The sequence below is a fragment of the Eleutherodactylus coqui genome, chromosome 9, assembly GCF_035609145.1.
Source record: "Eleutherodactylus coqui strain aEleCoq1 chromosome 9, aEleCoq1.hap1, whole genome shotgun sequence".
Classification (NCBI taxonomy): Eukaryota; Metazoa; Chordata; class Amphibia; order Anura; family Eleutherodactylidae; genus Eleutherodactylus; species Eleutherodactylus coqui.
Window position 1 is genome coordinate 13,646,884 of NC_089845.1, and position 24,141 is coordinate 13,671,024.

The 24,141-nt window shown below is 48.1% G+C and overlaps 1 protein-coding gene across 2 annotated transcripts in view; it reads left to right on the top strand.

Moving 5' to 3' along the window:
• Nucleotides 1–24,141, top strand: part of GALNT12 (polypeptide N-acetylgalactosaminyltransferase 12) — an 84,023-nt gene that overhangs the window by 41,757 nt on the left and 18,125 nt on the right. For both annotated transcript variants that reach the window (XR_010786690.1, XM_066579132.1), the window contains exons 5-8: nucleotides 13,783–13,968; nucleotides 16,323–16,440; nucleotides 17,864–18,040; nucleotides 18,829–18,960. Coding sequence is in view for 1 of the 2 variants with exons in the window: in XM_066579132.1 (XP_066435229.1) it covers nucleotides 13,783–13,968; nucleotides 16,323–16,440; nucleotides 17,864–18,040; nucleotides 18,829–18,960 (613 nt within the window). In the remaining variant the exon portion in view is untranslated. The remainder of the gene's footprint in view (nucleotides 1–13,782; nucleotides 13,969–16,322; nucleotides 16,441–17,863; nucleotides 18,041–18,828; nucleotides 18,961–24,141) is intronic.

The following is a 24,141-nucleotide window of genomic DNA, read 5'->3' on the forward strand; positions in this document are numbered from 1 at the left end:
TACTGGCGCCTCTGGCTTACGTACAGAAAATCACGTATTCAATTAACTCCAGTGCAAAGAATCACCCACTCAATTCTAAGAAAACGGCCAAGCATGCATTCTCCATATATGGGAAGTCCGGATTTCCAGCCTAAGACAGTGAAAATTATGTACATAGTGGAACATCTTGATATCTTGCTTCTGGGAAAACAGCCAAGTACATGCGGCCTTCATGTCTGGTTCGGTATCATCTCTCTCAGCCTTGCAAAGCCTTGGAATATCTGATGTAAGGCGACATATAAGTTTTTTCTCATTTGGAATTGAATAAAACTTGCATATAGGTATAAAAGTATAAAGAACATATGGCAATATATATATATACCCTCACAGATGTGTGAGGGCACACAAGGTGACTGGGCTCAGGACGCCCCCTACAGACCACCAGTAGAGAGGAGCATCTAACCAGACTGTTAGGAGGTGTTGAGACCAGTGGATGTGTGAGGGCATACAAGGTGACCGGGCTCAGGACGCCCCCTACAGACCACCAGTAGAGAGGAGCGTCTGACCAGACTGTTAGGAGGTGTTGGGGTCAGTGGATGTGTGAGGGCACACAAGGTGACTGGGCTCAGGACGCCCCCTACAGACCACCAGTAGAGAGGAGCATCTAACCAGACTGTTAGGAGGTGTTGAGACCAGTGGATGTGTGAGGGCACACAAGGTGACTGGGCTCAGGACGCCCCCTACAGACCACCAGTAGAGAGGAGCTTCTGACCAGACTGTTAGAAGGGGTTGGGGCCAGTGGATGTGTGAGGGCACACAAGGTGACCAGACTCAGGCCCCCATCTCTACAGACCACCAGTAGAGAGAACAATCTGATAAGCATGAGTAGATCCAACTACTATTGTCTGCCCTCCAGAGACAGGTGTCACTATCATTACAGACCCCCTGTGTCTGAACCATTTTCAGGCGCTTGCCTGAAGGACATTTGGCCTCACAGCGCCCATTACGTGTACTGCCTTTAACACCCACCATTTGCAGTGGTGTCATGAACAAAGCTTTCTTCAGCAACAATGCCAGGTTTAGTTTGGGCACTGACAATGGCCATGTTTGTGCCTAGAGACCAAGGATTGAGCTCCTCAATCCTGCCTTTGCTGTGAAGCGGCACACTGCCCCCTGCTGGTGTGATGGTCTGGGGGGCCATCGCATACGACAGTCGTTCACCCCTACTAGTGGTACGAGGGACAATAACAGCCCAGTGATATGTTTACTTTGTCACACTTCCATGGCTGCCCGGTCGCCAGATTTATCACTAGAGATGAGCGAGCACCAAAATGGTCGGGTGCTCGTTGCTAGAGTCGAACATTCCGCGATGCTCGAGGGTTCGTTTTGAGTAATGAACCCCATTGAAGTCAATGGGCGACTCGAGCATTTTTGTATATGGCCCATGCTCCACTAAGGTTTTTATTGGTGAAAATCTGGAAAACCCAAGAAAGTGATGGAAACGACACAAACTGATAGGGCAGGCGACAGGCAACATGCTGGGCTGCATTTCAGGTTCCCAGGTCCCACTATTAAGCCACAATAGCGGCAAGAGTGCCCCCCCCCCCCAACAATTTTTACTTCGGACAAACCCTCATTAGCAAGGCACACCTTAGCTAAGCACCACACTACCTCCAACTAAGCACAAGCACTGCCTGCGGGACACACCGCTGCCTCTTCTCCTGGGTTACATGCTGCCCAACCCCGCCCCGCACAACCCTGCGCAGCCTTCAGCTGCCCTCATGCCACACGCTGGCTGCATAGCCACACCACCCTCATGTCTATTTCTCAGTACATCTGCGATCAGGATGATCCGTAGGCACACACTGCAGAGGATTGGCAGGGCCAGGTAGCGACCCTCTTTAAAAGGGGCGGGGCGATAGCCCACAATGCTGTACAGAAGCAATGAGAAATCCAATCCTATGCCACCTCCGTCGGGAGCTGCAAACGTGGGCATAGCAATGAGGAATCCATGTGCCCACACAGTATTCATTCTGTCAAGGTGTCGCATAGCTCAATCGACACCGCAAGGGGAAAGCCATCTGCACTCTGCCCCCTACCCAAGTCAGTCAGTGTCTTTGTGCCAGACAGGTCAAACATCGCGATGGGAACTAAGTGGGCACCAACAGCATAGGTGGGTCCTAGGCAACCCAAGACATGAACAAAGAATAAATCTGAGCTGTCAAACATGGCAGACTTGCACCGCGCCCACGACATAGGCCTCGGCCCACAGCTTCAGCAATCCTAGGCAGGAAGCGGACTTTCACTGCACCCAGGACATAGGCCTCTGCACAAACCCTCAGCAATCGTGGGCCTACAGCGGACTCCTTTGCTAGCGTAGCTGTGCACGTCTCATTAGCGCTGTATTGCTCCTGTAGTTTGTCCCAATGCAGTGCCCCGGATAGTAGAGCTAACGTCAGATTAAATACAGGTGGGCTTCGGCCCACACTGCATGCCCCAGTGAGACTGGGGTTTTTTATAAGGAGACACAGGCAGGTACAACTCCCCTATGTGAATTGCGTGTGCACCCACAGCATGGGTGGGTCCCAGGAAGCCACCAGTGGTACATAAATAAATCCCATTGCAGTGCCCCGGACAGCAGAGCTAACGTCAGATAAAATACAGGTGGGCTTTGGCCCACACTGCATGCCCCAGTCAGACTGGGGTTTTTAATACATAGACACAGGCAGGTACAACTCGCCTATGTGAAGTCCCTGTGGACCTACAGCATGGGTGGCTCCCTGGAACCCACCGGCGGTACATAAATATATCCCATTGCATTGCCCTGCACAGCTGAGGTAACATCAGATAAAATACAGGTGGCCTTGGGACCACACTGCTGCCCCAGTCAGACTGTTTTTTTTTTAATAAGTATACACAGGCAGGTACAACTGCCTAATGTGAAGTCTGTGTGGACCGACAGCATGGGTGGGTCCCAGGAAGCCACCGGTGGTACATAAATATATCCCATTGCAGTGCCCTGGACAGCAGAGCTAACATCAGTAAAATACAGGTGGGCTTTGGCCCACACTGCATGCCCCAGTCAGACCGGGGTAACATTTCAGTTCCAGCAGTGCAGACAGTAAGATTTCAGTAGTATCAGTAGGGACAGGCCCCAGTAGCATTTCAGTTCCAGCAGTGCAGACAGACCGCAGTAACATTTCAGTAGTATCAGTAGGACAGGCCGCAGTAGCATTTCAGTAGCAACAGTATAGACAGACCCCAGTAACATTTCATTTACAGCAGTATTGACAGACCCAGTAACATTTCAGTTCCAGCAGTGCATACAGACCCCAGTAACATTTCAGTAGTATCAGTAGGGACAGGCCCCAGTAACATTTCAGTTCCAGCAGTGCAGACAGACCGCAGTAATATTTCAGTAGTAGTAACATTATAGACACACCCCTTTAACATTTCCGTTGCAGCATTGTTGGTTAACCCCAGTAACATTTCATTTGCTGCAGTATTGACAGAGTGCAGTAACTTTTCTGTTGTAGTCAACAGGATAGACAGACCCCAGTAACATTTACGTTGAAGCAGTATGGGCAAAGCAGCAGATTCACATTTCCCTTGCAGCAGTATTTGTTACATTTCAGTAGTAGCACTATAGACAGGCCCCAGTAACATTTACGTAGAAGCAGTATGGGCAACGCAGCAGATTCACATTTCCCTTGCAGCAGTGTAGGGAGAGTACAGTATTTCTAACATTTCAGTAGTAGCAGTATAGACAGGCCCCAGTAACATTTACGTAGAAGCATTATGGGCAAAGCAGCAGATTCACATTTCCCTTGCAGCAGTGTAAGGAGAGTACAGTATTTGTTACATTTCAGTAGTAGCAGTATAGACAGACCCCAGTAACATTTACGTAGAAGCAGTATGGGCAAAGCAGCAGATTCACATTTCCCTTGCAGCACTGTAAGGAGAGTACAGTATTTGTTACATTTTAGTAGTAGCAGTATAGACAGACCCCAGTAACATTTACGTAGAAGCAGTATGGGCAAAGCAGCAGATTCACATTTCCCCTGCCGCAGTGTAGGGAGAGTCGGCTTTTGTAACATTTCAGTAGTAGCAGTATAGACAGGCCCCAGTAACATTTACGTTGAAGCAGTATGGGCACAGCCCACTAACAGTAACATTACAGTAGTAACAGTATACACAAACCAAGGTAACATTTCAGGAGCAGAAGTATCGGCAGACCGAAGTAACATTTCTGTTGCAGAAGTATAGTCAGACCCCTCTAGCATTACTGTGGCAGAAGTATAGGGAGGCAGAACAGAGTTACATTTCTGTAGCAAAAGTGTAGGCCAACCCCAGACACAGCGGGGCACGAGTGCAGGCGCAGCCCATAAAAATTACTTGGATTACATTGTAGGCGAGGGCCCGAAGAATTGGTGTACTGACAGTACAAATGTACCCCAGACAAATTGCCCATGCCCAACCCAGAGGGCAGGTGAAACCCATTAATCGCTTAGCTTACTGTGGCTTAATTTCTAACTAGGCCTGGAGGCAGCCCAGTCAAAATAAAAATTGGTTCAGGTGGAAGTTTCAATGCTTTAATGAGAATTTGAAACGTATAAATATTGTTTAGAAAAGTTATATGAGCCTTTTGGCCCACAGAAAAATTGCCCATTCGGGGTGATTACGTGAGGTTTCAGGAGGAGGAGCCGGAGGAGGATGAATATCATACAGATTGACAAAGGTCTTTAGGTACCGCTGCTGTCCGCTGGTGGAGAAGCAAAGTCTAGGGAAATCCAGGCTTTGTTCATCTTCATAAGTGTAAGCTTGTCAGCACTGTCAGTTGACAGGCGGGTACGCTTGTCCGTGATGATTCCCCCAGCTGCACTAAACACCCTCTCTGACAAGACGCTAGCCGCAGGGCAAGCCAGCACCTCCAGGGCATACAGTGCGAGTTCGTGCCACGTGTCCAGCTTTGACACCCAGTAGTTGTACGGAGCAGAGGCGTCATGGAGAACGGTGGTACGATCGTCTACGTACTCCCTCACCATCTTTTTACAGTGCTCCCTCCGACTCAGCCTTCACTGGGGAGGTGTGACACAGTCTTGCTGGGGAGCCATAAAGCTGGCAAAGGCCTTGGAGAGTGTTCTCCTGCCTGCGCTGAACATGCTGCCTGATCTACGCGCCTCCCCTTCTACTTGGCCCTCGGAACTGCGCCTTCTGCCGCTAGCGCTGTTGGATGAGAAGTTTACCATCAGTTTGTCCACCAGGGCCCTGTGGTATTGCATCACTCTCAAACCCCTTTCCTCTTCAGGAATGAGAGTGGAAAGATTCTCCTTATACTGTGGGTCGAGCAGTGTGTACACCCAGTAATCCGTAGTGGCCAGAATGCGTCTAACACGAGGGTCACGAGAAAGGCAGCCTAACATGAAGTCAGCCATGTGTGCCAGGGTACCTGTACGCAACATATGGCTGTCCTCACTAGGAAGATCACTTTGAGGATCCTCCTCCTCCTCAGGCCATACCCGCTGAATGGATGAGAGGCAAGCAGCATGGGTACCCTCTGCAGTGGGCCCAGCTGTCTCTTCCTCCTCATGCTCCTCCCCCTCCTCCTCCACGTGCTGAGATATAGACATGAGGGTGCTCTGACTATCCAGCGACATACTGTCTTCCCACGCCTCCGTTTCCGACCGCAAAGCGTCAGCCTTTATGCTTTGCAGGGAACTTCTCAACAGGCATAGCAGGGGAATGGTGACGCTAATGATTGCAGCATCGCCGCTCACCATCAGGGTAGACTCCTCAAAGTTTCCAAGGACCTGGCAGATATCTGCCATCCAGGTCCACTCCTCTGTAAAGAATTGAGAAGGCTGACTCCCACTACGCCGCCCATGTTGGAGTTGTATTCCACTATAGCTCTATGCTGCTCATACAGCCGGGACAACATGTGGAGCGTAGAGTTCCACCGTGTGGGCACGTCGCAAAGCAGTCGGTGCACTGGCAGATTAAACCAATGTTGCAGGGTGGCAGCGTTTGTGTTGGACTTGCAGAAATGTGCGCTGACCCGGCGCACCTTGCCGAGGAGGTCTGACAAGTGTGGGTAGCCTTTCAGAAACCGCTGAACCACCAAATTAAAGACGTGGGTCAGGCATGGCACGTGCGTGAGGCTGCCGCGCTGCAGAGCCGCCAGCAGGTTACGACCGTTGTCACACACGACCATGCCTAGTTGGAGGCTCAGTGGTGAAAGCCAGCGGTCGGTCTGCTCTGTCAGACCGTGCAACAGTTCGTGGGCAGTGTGCCTCTTCTCTCCTAAGCTGAGTAGTTTCAGCACGGCCTGCTGACGCTTGCCCTCCGCTGTGCTGCCGCGCGACACCGACTGCTGGCGACGTGCTGCTGCTGACAAGTCTTGATTGCGAGGTAGAGGTTGCGTTGGAGGAGGAGGAGGGTTTAGTGGAGGTGGCATACACTGCCGCAGATAGCAGCACTGATCTGGGGCCCGCAATTCTGGGGGTGGGTAGGACATGAGCGGTCGCAGGCTCTGACTCGGTCCCAGCCTCCACTAAATTCACCCAATGTGCTGTCAGGGAGATATAGTGGCCCTGCCAGCCTGTGCTTGGGCACGTGTCCATTGTTAAGTGGACCTTGCCAGTAACAGAGTTGGTGAGGGCACGTACAATGTTGCGTGAGACGTGGTCGTGCTGGGCTGGGACGGCACACCATGAAAAATAGTGGCGACTGGGAACAGAGTAGCGCGGGGCCGCTGCCATCATGTTTTTGAAAGCCTCAGTTTCCACAAGCCTGTAGGGGAGCATCTCCAGGCTGATCAATTTGGCTATGTGGACATTTAAAGCTTGAGCGTGCGGGTGCGTGGCGGCGTATTTGCGCTTTCACTCCAACGATTCTCTTAGCGACAGCTGGACGCTGCGCTGAGAGATATTGCTGGATGGGGCCGAGGACAGAGGAGGTGAGGGTGTGGGTCCAGGCCAGGAGATGCTCGTGCCTGTGTCGTGCGAGGTGGGTTGGATCTTAGTGGCAGCTTGGGGTCCAGGGGGAGAGGCAGTGGCGCGAGCCGGAGGCGGTGAACGGCCTTCGTCCCACCTTGTGGGGTGCTTGGCCATGATATGCCTGCGCATGCTGGTGGTGGTGGCTCCCCGGCTGATCTTGGCGCGACAAAGGTTGCACACCACTGTTCGCCGGTCGTCTGCGGTCTCAGTGAAAAACTACCACACCTTAGAGCACCTTGGCCTCTGCACGCTGGCTTGGCAGCGGGTGCTTTGGGAAACAGCTGGTGGATTATTCGCTCGTGTCCTGCCTCTACCCCTGGCCACCCCACTGCCTCTTCCAACCTGTCCTGCGGCTGCAATTGCCTCTCCCTCTGAAGACCGGTCCTCATTTGGCTTATCACACCAGGTGGGGTCAGTCACCTCATCGTCCAGCGGCTCTTCCTCCGAATCCTCTGTGCGCTCCTCCCTCGGACTTACTGCCCTTACTACTACCTCACTGATAGACAACTGTGTCTCATCGTCATCGTCCTCCTCACCCACTGAAAGCTCTTGAGACAGTTGCCAGAAGTCCCCAGCCTCATCCCCCGGACCCCGGGAACTTTCCAAAGGTTGAGCATCGGTCACGACAAACTCCACCGGTGGGAGAGAAACCATTGTTGCCCAATCTAGGCAGGGGCAGGAGAACAGTTTCTGGGAGTCTACCTGCTCCTCAGAATGTGTCATTTTCATGGAGTGAGGAGGCTGGGAGGAAGGAGGAGCAGCAGGGAGAGGATTCAGAGTTGCAGCAGTGGACGGCGTAGAAGACTGGGTGGTCAATAGATTGCTGGATGCACTTTCTGCCATCCCCGACAGGACCTGCTCACACTGCTCGTTTTTTAATAAAGGTCTACGACGTGGACCCAAAAATTGTGATATAAAGCTGGGGACGCCAGAAACTGTCCTCTCTCCTACTCCCGCAGCAGCCGGCTGTGATTCGCCTGGACCAGGAACTCGGCCTATACCCACACCCTCACTTGGAACTCCACGTCCTCTACCCCTATGGCCGCCTGCAGACGAGCGGGTCGGATCCGGCAGCGAGAATTCTCGCCGCGCGATCCGACCCGAGCGCCTGCAAGGACGAGCGCGTACTCACCCACGCCTGGCGGCCCCGGCTCTTTCATGTGCCGGCTGCTGCGCAGCCGGCGCATGCGCAGACCGGAGCCGGCGGCCAGGTGAGTGCGTGCCCCGCAGAAAATTAGGACATGCCGCGGTTTGTTTGCCGCGCGAGATTTCGCGCGGCCAAACCGCGGCCGTCTGCATAGGAGTGCGTATTTTAATGCACTCCTATGCAAACTTTCAGCGGCGGAAATCCCGCGGCAGGATTTCCGCTCGTGTGCAGGCGGCCTATCCCTACCCTTCAGCATGGTGGATTAAGAATCGAGCAGAGACAGAGCGGTGTAAAAATTTTCTTGAATTATTGCCGTGCAGTTGGTGCCTGCCAACGGTTATACAACGCAAAATAAAGCCAGAGCTAAATTATAAGGAAGGATGCAAGCAGGACTAGCTGTGCAATATGCAGTTGAGATTCACCTCAAGTCCCACAGGCCACGCAGTAATGTGCACTGGGATACAAGCAGCCGTAAAAAAGGATTCCTTTTTTAAAATTAGTTATTCTCCAATGCAATGCAGGCAATGGAGCGTGTATTGGACTCTCCCTCTATGGCTGTCTAGCACCGTACACTGCGCCGGCAGCTGACTGGTAACACAGAGCGGAGAAAAATATTAGTGCTTTCTAAACGTGCGCTTGGAGGCAGAGAGCGCTTACGTTACACTAACTGCCCCCAGCAAAAAATGACACTGAAGGCTGAACTGAGGCCTTGCAGTGCAATGCTGAGGTACTACAACCCCCAGCAACCACAGAGTTAAATGCACAGGTAGAAAGGATTCCACACTACCACTGTCCCTGCCTCACCAATACTTCCCCTATACTACGTAGTACAGACTGCAGCCTGAGAACGCTATAGCTGTAATGGGGCTGCACGCCCGATATACAAAAAAAAACAACTGCTCCCAGCACCCACAACAGTAGTGCACTAGGTGAGCTGTGGCCCTAAGAAGGACCGTTGGGGTTCTTGTAGACGCTAACACTCTCCCTAAACCAGCAACAGCATCAGCAGCACTCTCCCTAATCTCTGCCAGCGTATGTCTGAGGCTAGCCGCGGGCGGGGCTGCCTTATATACTAGGCGGTCACCTGATCTCGCCAGCCACTCACTGCAGGGGGGTGGGATAGGGTTGGAACGTCACAGGAGGAAGTTGTAATGCCTTCCCTGCGTTTCTATTGGCGAGAAAATGGCGCAAATTTTTCAGGGAAGGAAATGGAATTGACTCGAACACCGCGTGGTGCTCGTCTCAAGTAACGAGTATCTCGAACACCCTAATACTCAAACGAGCATCAAGCTCGGACGAGTGCGCTCGCTCATCTCTATTTATCACCAATAGAACATGTATGGGGCCACCTGGGAAACCTGTTTACATGAGCTAGACGTTCAGTTACAGCAAATGTGAAGCGATATGCTGCAGGATACCATGCAAAACCTGTATACCTCCATGCCTGCCGTATCACATCTTGTATCCAAGCTAGAGGCAGTACAACAGGGTACTAGAGCCTCCATGCCATCTATACCACATCTTGTATCCAAGCTAGAGGCAGTACAACAGGGTACTAGAGACTCCATGCTCACCTGTATCACATCTTGTATCCAAGCTAGAGGCAGTACAACAGGGTATGAGAGCCTCCATGCTCACCTGTATCACATCTTGTATCCAAGCTAGAGGCAGTACAACAGGGTATGAGAGCCTCCATGCCCCCCGTATCACATCTTGTATCCAAGCTAGAGGCAGTACAACAGGGTACTAGAGCCTCCATGCCTTTCCATATCACAACTTTTATCCAAGCTAGAAGTGGTACAACAAGGTACTAGAGCCTCCATGCCTGCCTGTATCACATCTTGTTTCAAAGCTAGGGGTAGTAGAACAGGGTACTAGAGCCTTCATGCCTGCCCGTATCACATCTTGTATCCAAGCTAGAGGTGCTACAACAGGGTGCTAGAGCCTCCTTTCAAGGGGTCAGTTTTCTGCACTAAATTATCCTTTTGCTCTGATATGGTTATCTCTTACTAATATCAACGTTACAATCACACCGAGAAATGTTCATTCAATTCTCACAACTCCTTCTAGGGAATAGATTTTTTTTCTATAAGGAGTGTAATACCACCATAGTGTTACTCAAAAAACATTATACAAAGACCAGTATTACTCCCCTACAGTTACTATATAGCGATAGATACCAGGTTTACATAGACTACAGACTGTATAAAGTGATTACTGTACCATTAGATCCAGTAATCACAGGTGGCATTCTCTTTGATTGGAGTTATGCACTACTCCTTTTCTTCTGCATCCAGCTCAATTCGGCATGATGATTTCTTCCGGCCACAGACTTCTTTGGTTCCTCACTTTTCCAGCATTCTCCCTACGTTATCCGCACCTCCATAATCTTCCCTTTTATGATATTAATACCACCTGTGGTGCCCCCACAGTAGTAGTATGCCCATTTTCTGCCTGTAGATCTAAGACAGTAAATGCTACTTATAGTAACCCTCAAATACTGCTAAGTGAGATCACTTTCACTAATGTCCTCTATATGTTGCCACTCAGTAATAACCCCATTGTGCCTCCACACAGTAATAGTGTACCCTTTGTCTCCATTTATTAATAATATCTCTTAAGGCTCCTTCACACTGCCGATCGCAATATCGAAGCGATAAAAAGGGGGGCTCCATAAGAAAACTTTGGAGAGAAAAAAAAAAAACAGGAATTTACTGTGCTGGATAATGTAATATTTTGTAGTATGGGTTGTTATGGATTTGTGATACCAATTATGTGTAATTATGTGTAGTTTCTTTTTAGTTTTTTTAAATATTTAAAGCATTGTGTAAGGGAATTTTTTTTTCTGTTAAAGTGTTTAGATGCCACAATCAGCGATTAATACGGCAGCTTTGGGGATGTGATTAAGAGGAGTGATTAAGATGAGCAAGTTCTCATCTTTTTATTTCTTTTCTGGGAAAACCCACGTGTGATCAGAGAGCAAATATGGGGAATAAAAATCCATGTTACCCCTCCCATGGGAGAGGGGGATCGGCAGGAGAATCACAGATGATTCTCTGCTGCCTGCTCTTCCCCCAGATCGCCGCCCTCTGCTCTGCACACAGACTGAAGTGACAGCTATAAATGCAGTATTCCCCCCAACTTCAAATGGTTGTAGCTCAGGTTCTATAAGTGTTACGGACAAGCTTTTAATCTCATGTTAAAACAAAGATTCGGCTTTAAAGTGACACCCAAAACATGTAGATGGTGCTGATAGAACTGGATCTACATACTAAAACAAAATAAGAGCTCGGGGCATCGGTAGGAAGAGATAAAGTAGATAAGCGAAGTGAATATAAACAGCTGTATACCACTAGTATTAAATGTATGGCTGTACTTTAGCCTTCAGAGCTTATATAAAACTGCCACCTACATAGAAAAAGGTTTTAAAACTATGATTGGAATAATTGGTCCATATTCTGCTTTCAGTTTCTTTGGACTAGAAATGGGGTTTCTTCTTCTTTGTTAGGGAAGGGGGTATGTTTTGGCTATGTTTTATGATTATATTAAAGGGAACCTGTCATGTTTAAAATGCAGTTCAATCTGCAAGCTGCTTGGTATAGAGCAGGGGTAGTCGAGCAGACCTAAATACATATCTATAGTGAAAGACTTAGTATAACTAGGGATTTAGGCCTCCCTCACACAGGTGTTTGCAGAAACGACTCATTTTTCAGCACTGCATTTACTTTGGTTTCAGCAGCGCTGGCATGCATTGACAACGTTTTGGCTGCATTTTCAGTACAGCTGAAAAGGCAGCAAAGGAAGCTGGAAAAAAGAAATCAATAGCTGGTGCCGTCCGGGTCCCTGCCGCTGCTCTCTGGAGCTCCGCGCAGGCTTCCAGGCACTTGTTATTGCCGACAGAGCATCTTTTGCTAGTAACGGGGTTTGAAGGCCCCACCTCTAGCAAGAGATTGCTCTGATTGGCTGTTGCTGAAGTCAGGGTCTTCAAACCCCATCAAAAGATGCTCTACCACCAATGACAGCCTGCCTAGAGCCTCGGAGAGCAGCGGGAGGCACCCGAACGGCGCCTGCTAGGGGAGTATTAATTTTTGTTTTAGGTCGTGCAGCTAGCGCTTGCGTTTAGCGCTGTCAAAGACATGGTACCAAGTTGTGTCAAGTTTTCAGCCGTGCCAAAACTGCTGCCCATTCGTTTCAGTGGGTGCCAAACGGCTGCCACAAAGATAGGACATGCATCGCTGTCAGAGCGCAGCGTTTTGACACTTGTATGAGCAGCCCCATTGAAATGAATGAAAGCGTTGTACAGCGTTTAGCGCAGCGCTGAAAAGGCAGCGCTAAACGCTGTACAAAAACGCCTGTGTGGGGGAAACCTTAAAGGAGATGTCCCGCGCCGAAACGGTTTTTTTTTTTTTTTAAACCCCCCCCCGTTCGGCGCGAGACAACCCCGATGCAGGGGTTAAAAAAACCACCCGCACAGCGCTTACCTGAATCCCGGCGGTCCGGTGACTTCAATACTTACCGCTGAAGATGGCCGCCGGGATCCTCTATCTTCGTGGACCGCAGCTCTTCTGTGCGGTCCACTGCCGATTCCAGCCTCCTGATTGGCTGGAATCGGCACGTGACGGGGCGGAGCTACACGGAGCCGGCATCCTGCACGAAAGGCTCCATAGAAGAAAGCAGAAGACCCGGACTGCGCAAGCGCGGCTAATTTGGCCATCGGAGGCCAAAAATTAGTCGGCACCATGGAGACGAGGACGCTAGCAACGGAGCAGGTAAGTAAAAAACTTTTTATAACTTCTGTATGGCTCATAATTAATGCACAATGTATATTACAAAGTGCATTATTATGGCCATACAGAAGTGTATAACCCCACTTGCTGCCTCGGGACATCTCCTTTTAAGCACCATTTACATTGGACGAATGTCGGGCAAATGATGCCCGATACTCGTCCCTGCATGTACTCGCTCTCGTGCTTTTGCACAGGATTGAGTATCATTGGCCCGCAGCGGAGCGGCTGGAGGAGATTTCTCTCCTCGCTCTGCCCCGCCCCTCTCCATTCACTAACATAGCGGCCGTTCAGTACTGAATGGCTGCTGTATACACTCATCATTCAGGATTTTATGCAGCAATGGACGCTGAGCTGAACGCCGATCGTTCAGTGTAATCAGCAGTCGTTCAGTACTGAATGAAATCTCCTCCACCCGCCCCGGCCCCTGCTGGCTGCCCAGCCATCGATACTCAATCCTGTGTAACAGCACGGGAGTGAGAACTCTCAGGGATGAGTGTCGGTGTCGATAGCCTGACATTCGTCCCATTTAAATGGGGTTTTAGTGATTTAAACCTTCGCTTCTTTTGCTGTTAGGAGTCCAGTGGGCGGTGCTAATCCTTCCCAGTGTGAGTGTGCATACAGTAACTACTAACACCCAGTGATGGGACAGCCCATTGGACTCCTAAAACCAGAATGAGCAGAAATTTCAGTGGATAAAATACAAGGTATGTATTTTTGGGGTAAAAATTCAGTATAAAATTCTGCACAGCTGATGTTGGTCTAAAACATCTTACATGCAGATTGGACTGTATTCTCAATGTGACAGGTTCCCTTTAAAATTCTGTTTTCTAACACAATTCTGATTGTCACTGTACATCACAACGTTTTTCACCAGAATCCGGGAAAAGGAAACTGCAGTAGTGTGCCCTGTCATTGATTCAATTGATTGGAATACCTTTGAGTATCTGGGCCATGCTGGGGAGCCTCAGATTGGAGGCTTTGATTGGAGACTTGCCTTTACTTGGCATACAGTCCCAGAAAGAGAACAAAAACGTAGACGTTCTCCCATTGATGTCATCAGGTAAGTGTATATTATTGATTGACTGTCTGTCCGTCTGTCAATGTACGACCCCACTTCCAAAAAAGTTGGGAAACTGAGTAAAATGTGAATAAATGGAAAGAAAAAAAAGAATACACTGATTTGGAAATCTCATCTAACCAGATTTACCCACAACAGAACATATCAGAAGAATAAAGGGAGACATTTGTCCATTTCATTAAAATAAATTAACTCATTTAGAAATTGATGGCAGCAACACATCTCACAAAAGTTGGAGTGGGTCCATGTCTACCATTGTGCAGCATCGCCTCTTCTCTTTACAACAGTCTGTGAGGAGACAATTGCTGGAGTTTTGGGAGAGGAGTGTTGTCCCATTCTTGTCTGATGTAGGATTCTGGCTGCTCAGAGGTCCTCGGTCGTCTTTGCCAGATTTTTCATTTTATAATGCGCCAGATGTCTGTTGGTGAAAGGTCCAAACTGCAGGCGGCCGCTTCACCCCGGACTCTTCTTCTGTGAAGCCATGCTGCTGTGATGGATGCAGTATGTGGTTTAGCATTGTCTTGTGAAATAGATGTTATCTGGATGGAGGATATGTTGTACTAAAGCCTCTATATACGGCTCAGTATTTATAATGCCTTTCAAGATGTATAAGCTGCCTGTGCCATTGGCACTCATGAAACCCCATACCATCAGAGATGCAGAACTGTGTGGTGGTAACAAGCTGGATGGTCCCTCTTTGGAGACCGCAGGACATGGCGTTTGTAGCTTCCAAAAAGAATTTCAATTCGTCTGACCACAGATCAGTTTTGCATTTTGCCTCGACCCCTTTTAAATGAGCTTTTCCCAAGAGAAGATGCCGGCGTTTCTGGATTGTGTTGATATGTGGCTTCTTCTCTGCATGATGCAGCCTTCATTTCCATTTGTGGATTGCAGGGTGAACTGTGTCCACAGCCGTGATTTCCGGGAGTATTCCTGCGCCCATGCAGTGATTACATTACAGAATCATGCCTGTATATAATGCAGTGACGCCTGAGGGTCTGTAGATCTCCAGCATCCAATATTTACCTTCGGCCTTCTCCCTCATGCATGTGAATTTCCCCAGATTCTCTGAATCCTTTGATGATATTACGTACTGTAGATGGTGGATATTCAAAGTCTTCACAATTTTATGTTCAGGAACATTTTTCTGAGATTGCTCCACAATTTTAAGATCCAGTTTTTCACAGATTGGTGATCTCTCAGCATCTTTGCTTGCGAGTGCCTGTGCCTCTCTAACATGCTCCTTTTATGACTTAGTAGAAAATTAACCCTCCAGATGTTTTCATTAGTACCACTTACTTTTCAAACCTTTCGGTACTCCTGGCCCAACTTTGTGAGAGGTCTTACTGCCAACAATTTCTAAATGAGTGTTTTGTCCGCTCAGCCCACTAAGGCGCCATGCCTCAGTACGGATGCAAGATTGTGTCCATTTAAAACCCACAAACACTCACAAACTACACCTCTCCAGGCAAGATAGAAGGACCCCTGTTCCTTACTAACCACGGAAGGTGGGGCACTGCTGTCTAAAAGAGGGGTGATTGTCCCAGTAAGGTCAGCCCCAGTATCTTCATCAGGGACTTGGCTATCCCTGACCAGGAACGTGGAGAGATGTATCAAGAACACACATAGTACACAACACTATTCACACACACTGGACACAGAACAGGACTGCACATAGAGCACATGTCTGGCCACCTACACAGACTTAACACGTTACTGTTCAAACCTACATACCAGGTTGTGCATACAACATATAACAGTAACCCCACCCAGAGCTCACATGCAAACAGATGGATTGCCATAGCCAGTCCAAGTGTCCTCACACCAGGGGAATAGAGAGTCATCTATCTATCTATCTATCTCATATCTCTCTATCTAGCTATCTCATATCTACCTACCTACCTACCTACCTACCTATCTATCTCACATCTACCTATTTACAGTGCTGTGCTGTACTGCACATGCACGCCGGCTTGCCAGGCGAGACAATTGTGGTGGATCCAGAGAGGTGAGTATAGGGTCTCTGGCGGTCGCCTGCTCGGATTCCTACTTTGAAATATCTGTGGGCATGAGGCCTATGTTTGCATTTACGATGGAACATTATAGACCATAGATATAGTTATTAGATCATAATAAACCATTTTATTAATGTTTTGTAGTTTGTTGTAAAAGTAATAGTTGTATAAACTCTGTCGTTAGTTTTTGTATTTTTCATTTGCATAGGTACCTAGCACAAAACTGTTACAAGTGTTACAAGTGTATACACATTCAGCTTCGTGATGGTCAGAGTACTTTCTAACTTATTGGCATGTCTTACGTCTCACCCTTCTTCTTAGTTCCCCAACCATGGCCGGTGGGCTGTTCTCCGTGAGTAAGAAGTATTTTGAATATTTAGGAACTTATGATACCGGAATGGAAGTGTGGGGAGGAGAAAACCTGGAGTTCTCATTTAGAGTAAGGAAAACTTCTCTTAAAGGGGTTGTCTCGCGGCAGCAAGTGGGGTTATACACTTCTGTATGGCCATATTAATGCACTTTGTAATATACATCGTGCATTAATTATGAGCCATACAGAAGTTATTCACTTACCTTCTCCGTTGCTAGCGTCCTCGTCTCCATGGTTCCGTCTAAATTCGCTGGCAGCTTGCTTTTTTAGACGCGCTTGCGCAGTCTGGTCTTCTCCTTTCAGCACGAGCCGCTTCAGTGTGCTCGCCGCTACAGCTCTTCTGCGCATGCGCAGACGAGCTGTCACTGCTCGGGAGCGCGCTGGAGTGGCCATTCTGTACCATCCTCTGTTAGGGGGGGGGGGCTGTCGCTGGGCTGGGGGGGGGGGGGCTGTCGCTGGGCTGGGGGGGGGGGGCTGTCGCTGGGCTGGGGGGGGGGGGCTGTCGCTGGGCCGGGGGAGGGGGCTGTCGCTGGGCCGGGGGAGGGGGCTGTCGCTGGGCCGGGGGAGGGGGCTGTCGCTGGGCCGGGGGAGGGGGCTGTCGCTGGGCCGGGGGGGGGCTGTCGCTGGGCCGGGGGGAGGGGGAGGGCTGTCGCTGGGCCGGGGGGAACTGTCGCTGGGCCGGGGGGAGGCTGTCGCTGGGCCGGGGGGAGGCTGTCGCTGGGCCGGGGGGGAGGCTGTCGCTGGGCCGGGGGGGGGGGGGCTGTCGCTGGGCCGGGGGGGGGGCTGTCGCTGGGCCGGGGGAACTGTCGCTGGGCCGGGGGGGGCTGTCGCTAGGCCGGGGGAACTGTCGCTGGGCCGGGGGGGCTGCGCTGGTTACCTGCTGCCTGGCGGTGGGTGACTGTGTGCCATGGTCGGCCGCGTTGAATCCAGGGGTCCGGTCGGCGGCTGCGGGGCGTCTGGTTGTCAGGGAGACACAGCTGGTAGCGTCTCGGGAGCGCGCACGTCGGGCTACAGCAAGCAAGGGAAAAGAGCTGGCGGCCATCTTGGGAAAATTTTTATAAGTTGCTGAAACGCTGGAACTGTAAGTAGAAACCAGCTAGAAAAGTCATTTACATGGGTGATTAGTAATGTATGCTTAATTAGGGGGACTGGGCAAAAAAAAAATTCACTGCTTCCTCGAGACATCTCCTTTAAAGTAATGGCATATTGCTATGACATGCTGAACCTTTATGGGGGACCGATGGGGATTCATATGAATGGAGATGCACTGCAGTTCACTGGGGCGCCGCTATGCATGGATATCCGTGCAGGGGATGCAGCACTTCACCAGGCTTCACAGAAGTACTGATCCCAGAGGACAGACATCCTCCACTTCTTCCCTGATCACATTCAATGACTTTACATGGGCAGAATACCCCTTAAACGTTGACCTTAGGGTGGAATGTGACTTTTAGTACAACTTTTCTTTTGAACATATTCTTGTTTGTTACAGATTTGGCAGTGTGGGGGAACACTTGAAGTTCACCCTTGTTCCCATGTGGGTCATGTCTTCCCAAAACAAGCCCCATACTCTCGTAGTAAAGCACTGGCCAACAGTGTTCGGTCTGCAGAAGTCTGGATGGATGAATATAAAGAACTGTACTACCATCGAAACCCGCATGCCCGCCTGGTAGGTTGCATGCAGGCCGCTAGGATGGGGCTAAGTGATTGCTCTCATTATTTGTAACAGCAATGTTGTGGTTTATGTTCTAGAATGTTTCATGTAGGGAACACAACAAAAAAAATACATGTACTAGGATATCTGCAGGACATGATATTAATAAGGTTTCCACCTGCCATATATCCTCATTATTACGTCACATGGAGGTTGTCTTGGCATAGAGAGGGGTTAAAGGTTTGTAGAGAGGGGAGATGAGAGAGGCGGTTTAGATATTGCATTTATAAACTCCATATATCCACATGATTTAAATTTGTAAGGCTATTAAACCTTTGTATATATTCCCTTTCTTTCCATATCTATGCTGTAATTCTTACCTGTTCAGTTCCGATATTATATATACCATTGTCAGTGAATTTAGTCAACACAATGTAGAGGTCAGCGATTTCTGTGCATTGTAATGTACCATTGGTCACATGACCCCATCTCATTAGGAACTTTCTAAACCTTTAACATGACTGATGTCAGATTACTATGATATAAGTAGGCAGCCATCCGGTGCTATAAACCGCCGGTGGAATATTAGGAGCAGTTTATGGTAAAGTCACAATAGCATCCTGCCATATAGAATGTTAACGAGCCTATGCCCGCGTGGCATCAGTATACGTGGGACTCTGTAAGGTCTCCCAATTACAAATACATTTGAGCATGGCGGCCCTGCTAGATCTTCCATCTCTGCACCGGGACGTTGTGGTGGGAAGTGCTTTTATCATCACATTATTTCAACATGTCTGTTGCAGGAAGCGTATGGAGATGTGACAGAAAGAAGACAGCTGAGGGAGAAACTGCGCTGTAAATCCTTCAAGTGGTTTCTGGAGAATGTTTACCCAGAAGTCCATGTACCCGAAGACAATCCAGGCCATTTTGGGATGGTATGATTTATAAAGACACTTAAATTTACCCTCCTTCACTTAGAGGTTCGTCAGCTGAGACCAATATCATATGTCAGTATTTGGTATCAGCAACTGTAAGCCAAGACTATGAATGGCTCCGAAAAACAGAAGGAGCAACTTTTTCCCTTTCGTCTTTCTGGGTGGCTCTACTCTTTGTTTCGGCTCTCAAAAAAATGACTCCTAATGATTCATGTTCTTTAAGTGATACATTCATTGTATTCAAATTGTGGCATCGGGTTTTATCACCATTGTGGTAGCATTTTGAAGTTACATCCTATATTCCACATTCTAGTTTTCAATGTTTTTGATAAGCAGCGGCTTAGATGAAGAGAACATATTTATAGGACACGTTGGACCTTTCCTAAATTCCTGTGAAAGGAAATATGCAACAAATTCTGCATCCAATTAATATATTATTTACGCTTATTGTCAGACCAATTCCTCCCCTAGAAGTTGTTGTAGGGGATGAACCATTCTCTGTGTGATTGTAACTTTGATATAAGTAAGTGATCACAATATCAGAGCAAAAGGACCATTTATTGCAAACAACTGACCAGGGGGGCATGGAGGCATACAGGTTCTGTATGTTATCCTGCGGCATATCACTCCACATGTGCTGTATCTGAGCCTCTAGATCATGTAAACTTGTAGGTTGTAGAAGTTGGTGTCCCAGATGGTCCCATACATGTTCTATTGGTAATAAATCTGGTGACCAGGCAGCCACAGTAGTGTGACAATGTTGTGGGGGCTCCTGTGACCCCCTTGTGTGCGGCCGGGATTATCCTGCTGGAAGCTGCCATGAGAGGAACACATGTGGCTGCAGGATGTCCTGAACATATCGCTGAGCTGTCATTGTCCCTCGTACCAACATTAGGGGTGACCGACTGTTGTCTGCGATGGCCACCCAGACTATCACACCAGCAGGGGGCAGTGTTCCGCTGCACAGCAAAGGCAGCATCGAGTTACTCATCCAGAGGTCTCCAGACACGAACACGAAAGTTGTCAGCGCCCAAACTAAACCTGGATTCGTCAACCTGATTCCACTCTGTAGCAATCCAGTTTCCTTGTCCATGACACCACTGCAAATGGAGGCAATGGTGGATGTTGACTCCTTAACCCCTTAGTAACGGCCCTATAGTGTTTTTACGTCCTGCTGTTGCAGGACTTGTATGTAGGGAGATAGCACCGCTATCTCCCTTCATACAGCGCAGGCGTCGGCTATTTATTACAGCTGACACCCGTGGGCACTAGCCGCAATCGGCCGACCGCGGCTATTAACCCTTTAAATGCCGCTGTCAAGTCTGACAGCGGCATTTAAATCCCCTGAACGATGTTCGGGGGTCCCGTACGCCCCCCCCGCGTGCGCGTGGTGAGATCGGGGGAGCTGTGCAGGTGTCATGGCAGCAAGGCCCCTGGGCTGCCTTAGCAGACTGCCTATCAAGCCATCCATACAGGGTGGCTTGATTGACTGCCTGTCAAAAAACAGTATGACGTAATGCTACAGCATTACGTCATACTGCAGGAGCGATCAAAGCATCGCTGGTTGTGGTCCTCTAGGAGGACTAAAAGAAAGTGTAAAAATAAGATCAATAAAGTTTTATTACTTTTACTAATTATTTTAAAAAAAAAGTTAAAGAAAAAACCCTTTTGCCATATGTGCAATAAAAAAATCCAAATAATAAACCAGAAATACATGTGTCTATAGAAGTCCGATCTATCAAAGTAATGTATTATTTACCCCGCACGGTGAACGTGGTCCGAAAAAAAAAAAAAACGCCAGAAATGCACTTTTTTGGTCACCCTATCTCAGAGAAAAAATGTAATAAAAAGCAATCAAAAAGTCAATTGTATGCGAAAATGGTACCGCACAAAATGAGCCTCACTCAGCTATGTCAACGGAAAGTTATTGTGCGCAGAAAATGGACACAGAAAATTTTTAAAAAATTAAATATCTTTAAAAAAATGCAAGTACTACAGCAAAAAAAAAAAAAAAGACTACATAAGTTTGATATGGTAGTAATCGTACCGACCCGTAGAATAAAGTTATCATGTCATTTTTGTTGCAGTTTGTGCGCCGTAGAAACAGGGGGCACCCAAAGATGGCGGAATTTTGCAAAAGTTTTCAGTACATTATATGGTACAATAAATAGCACCACAAAAAACAAGCCCTCATACAGCGACGTCGATGGATGAATAAAGGAGTTACAATTTTTTAAAAGGGGAGAGGAAAAAATGAAAAAAAGCTCCGTCACTAAGGGGTTAATTGCACAACCCTATTTTTCCCATTTTCGCTTTTTCTCCCTTCTTTTAAAAAATCGTAACTCCATCATTCATCCATCAACCTAGCTACATGAAGGCTCGTTTTTTGCGTGACTGGTAAGGATTCTTAGATTTTTAATGGTACTATTTAATGTACTGAAAAACTATAAGTGGAGTAAAATTGGGGGAAAAAAACCAAACTTCCGAAATCTTTCAGTGCGTCTTGTTTCTACAGCGCACAAACTGCAACAAAAATGACCTGATCACTTTATTCTATGGATCAGTACGATTGCTACGATACCAAACTTGTATAGTTATTTTTGAAAAAAGATAAAAGTTGAACAGCAAAAAAAAATAAAAATAATAAATTTACTTTTTATAACTATTTTCTGCCGCCATCTTCTGATCACAATAACTTTTTACTTTTCCGTTGACATAGTTGTGTGAGGGCTCATTTTTTACAGGAAGTTGTGTAGTTTGCGTTGGTACCATTTTTAATCGCTTTTTATTGCATTTTTTCTTGATAGGGTAACCAGAAAAAGCACATTTCTGGCGTTCTTTATTTCTTTTTCTGACAACGTTCACCGTGCGCGGTAAAAAATGCGTTACTTTGATAAATTGGAGTTTTATGGGCGCAGCGATAATAAATATGCTTTATAATTATAGATTATTTAATGGTAAATATGGCCGGGGGGGGGGGGAGGGGTTGAACTTTTATTCATTTTTTTCAACAATTAGTAAAACTTTATTTTTGATTTTACTTCACAAGTTGCTGTACCACAGGGTACAACAACTTGCCATGTTTTGATCGCTCCTGCAGTATGATGTAGGATGCCCGCAAGGCTGTTCTGCCAAGACAGCCCTGTGGCCTTTTGGAAGGCCCCTGGCTGCCATGACACCTGCACGGCTCCCTGCAATCTCCTCACAGGGGGCTGTATGGGACCCCCGAACATGAATTGAAGGTGGAATTTAAATGGCTATGAGCTCCGCGCGGCTGAGAGGACTTGTTGCGGCTGGGTGTGGGCTGTAAGAAATAGCCAGCGCCTACACTGTATGAAGGGAGCTCGGGGTTAAAGGCCGTACACGTAATCGATGCTGTGAGACAAAATTAAGTGCCCAAAAATCTTTCTGACAGACACAGGGGCCTGTAACAATAGCGCCACCTGTCTCTGGATGGCAGGCAATGAAACAGTTGGAGTTATTCCTGCTTGTCCATCAGGCGATCCTCTCTACTGGTGGTCTGTAGGGGGTCCTGAGCCCCATCACCTTGTGTGCCCCCATCCACTGGTCCCAACACCTCCTAACAGTCTGGTCAGAACGGCCGGTGGGGGACAATTCATCAATACGACCATCCCCATAACGTGGTCTCTTCTCTGCGTCGTAGAGGTGTCTAGTGGCCAACAAGCTCTACAAGCGGAAGAAGAGGTCACTACACACAAGGAGCCTCCGAGAGCCTCTTATAGGCCAAGGGGGGAACCACATCTAAGGCCTCCGGTGACAAGACTGTTCATCTAATCACCACAACTCATCATTTACAGATCTGCAGAACGAGTTAACAAGTCTAGGATGCATTTACATGGCCGATAGCGAATCGAACAGAGATTCTCAGACGGGACTTGCATCACACAGACACAGAGACCGCACATCTGCATGCTCTATTTTCCTGTGAGACCTGCACAAAAATAGAAAATGCTGCTATTCGTTTGTGCAAGTTTTGTACATCTGGCAACACACAAAGCTTACGTGAGAATATCTACCGTGTGAATAAAGCCTGAGTCTTTTCGTTGACCACTATATATTAACATTACAGCCATACTTTCTTAATCTTCCAGACGGAACTGATTCGTATCGGCTCTCATCTAGATAGATCTGGCTATACTCATTGGGACAGATTTACTAATAGTGCAAACTTAAAGGGGTTGTCCCGCGCCGAAACAGGTTTTTTTTTTTCAAACCCCCCCCCGTTCGGCGCGAGGCAACCCCGATGCAGGGACCTAAAGAAAAATCCGCACAGCGCTTACCTGAATCCCCGCACTCCAGTGAATTCTTACTTACCGGCTGAAGATGGCCGCCGGCATCTTCTCCCTCGGTGGACCGCAGGCCTTCTGTACGGTCCATTGCCGATTTCAGCCTCCTGATTGGCTGGAATCGGCACGTGACGGGGCGGAGCTACACGGAGCCGGCATCCAGCACGAGCGGCCCCATTGAGATAAGAAGAAGACCCGGACTGCGCAAGCGCGGCTAATTTGGCCATTAGACGGCGAAAATTAGTCGGCTCCATGGAAACGAGGACGCTAGCAACGGAGCAGGTAAGTGAAAAACTTCTTATAACTTCTGTATGGCTCATAATTAATGCACAATGTACATTACAAAGTGCATTAATATAGCCATACAGAAGTGTATAGACCCACTTGCTGCCGCGGGACACCCCCTTTAAACCGTCTTAAAATGTGCCAGATTTATCACCGTGGCTCTGATGAATGATAACAGTCTAACGAGTCAACAGATTTAAGTCTAACTTCATACCACCTATTAGTTGGCTTAGTTTATTCTAAAAACTGAGCACAATGTCACATTAAGGCCATGCCCTCTTTTCCGACAAAGGGGCATGGCTCTGTGAAAAGTCATAAAAAGTGTCTGAAAGCGTCTAATAATACATTATAAATGTGGTGCAAACCATGCAAGACCGTTTTCTGGTGCAATTTGCCCGATAAAAGTGGTGTATTTCCAATAGTATTAAAAGCAAGCAATATGTGGCTGATTATACATGGATGTGTGTTTGTACTGCACTGTAGAATGTTGGTGCTATACAAGCAATGGGAACTAAATAAATAGGGGTGATGCATAGTAAATATAACACAGGAGAATTTAACCAATTATATCCTGTGTTGAGTGTAGTAG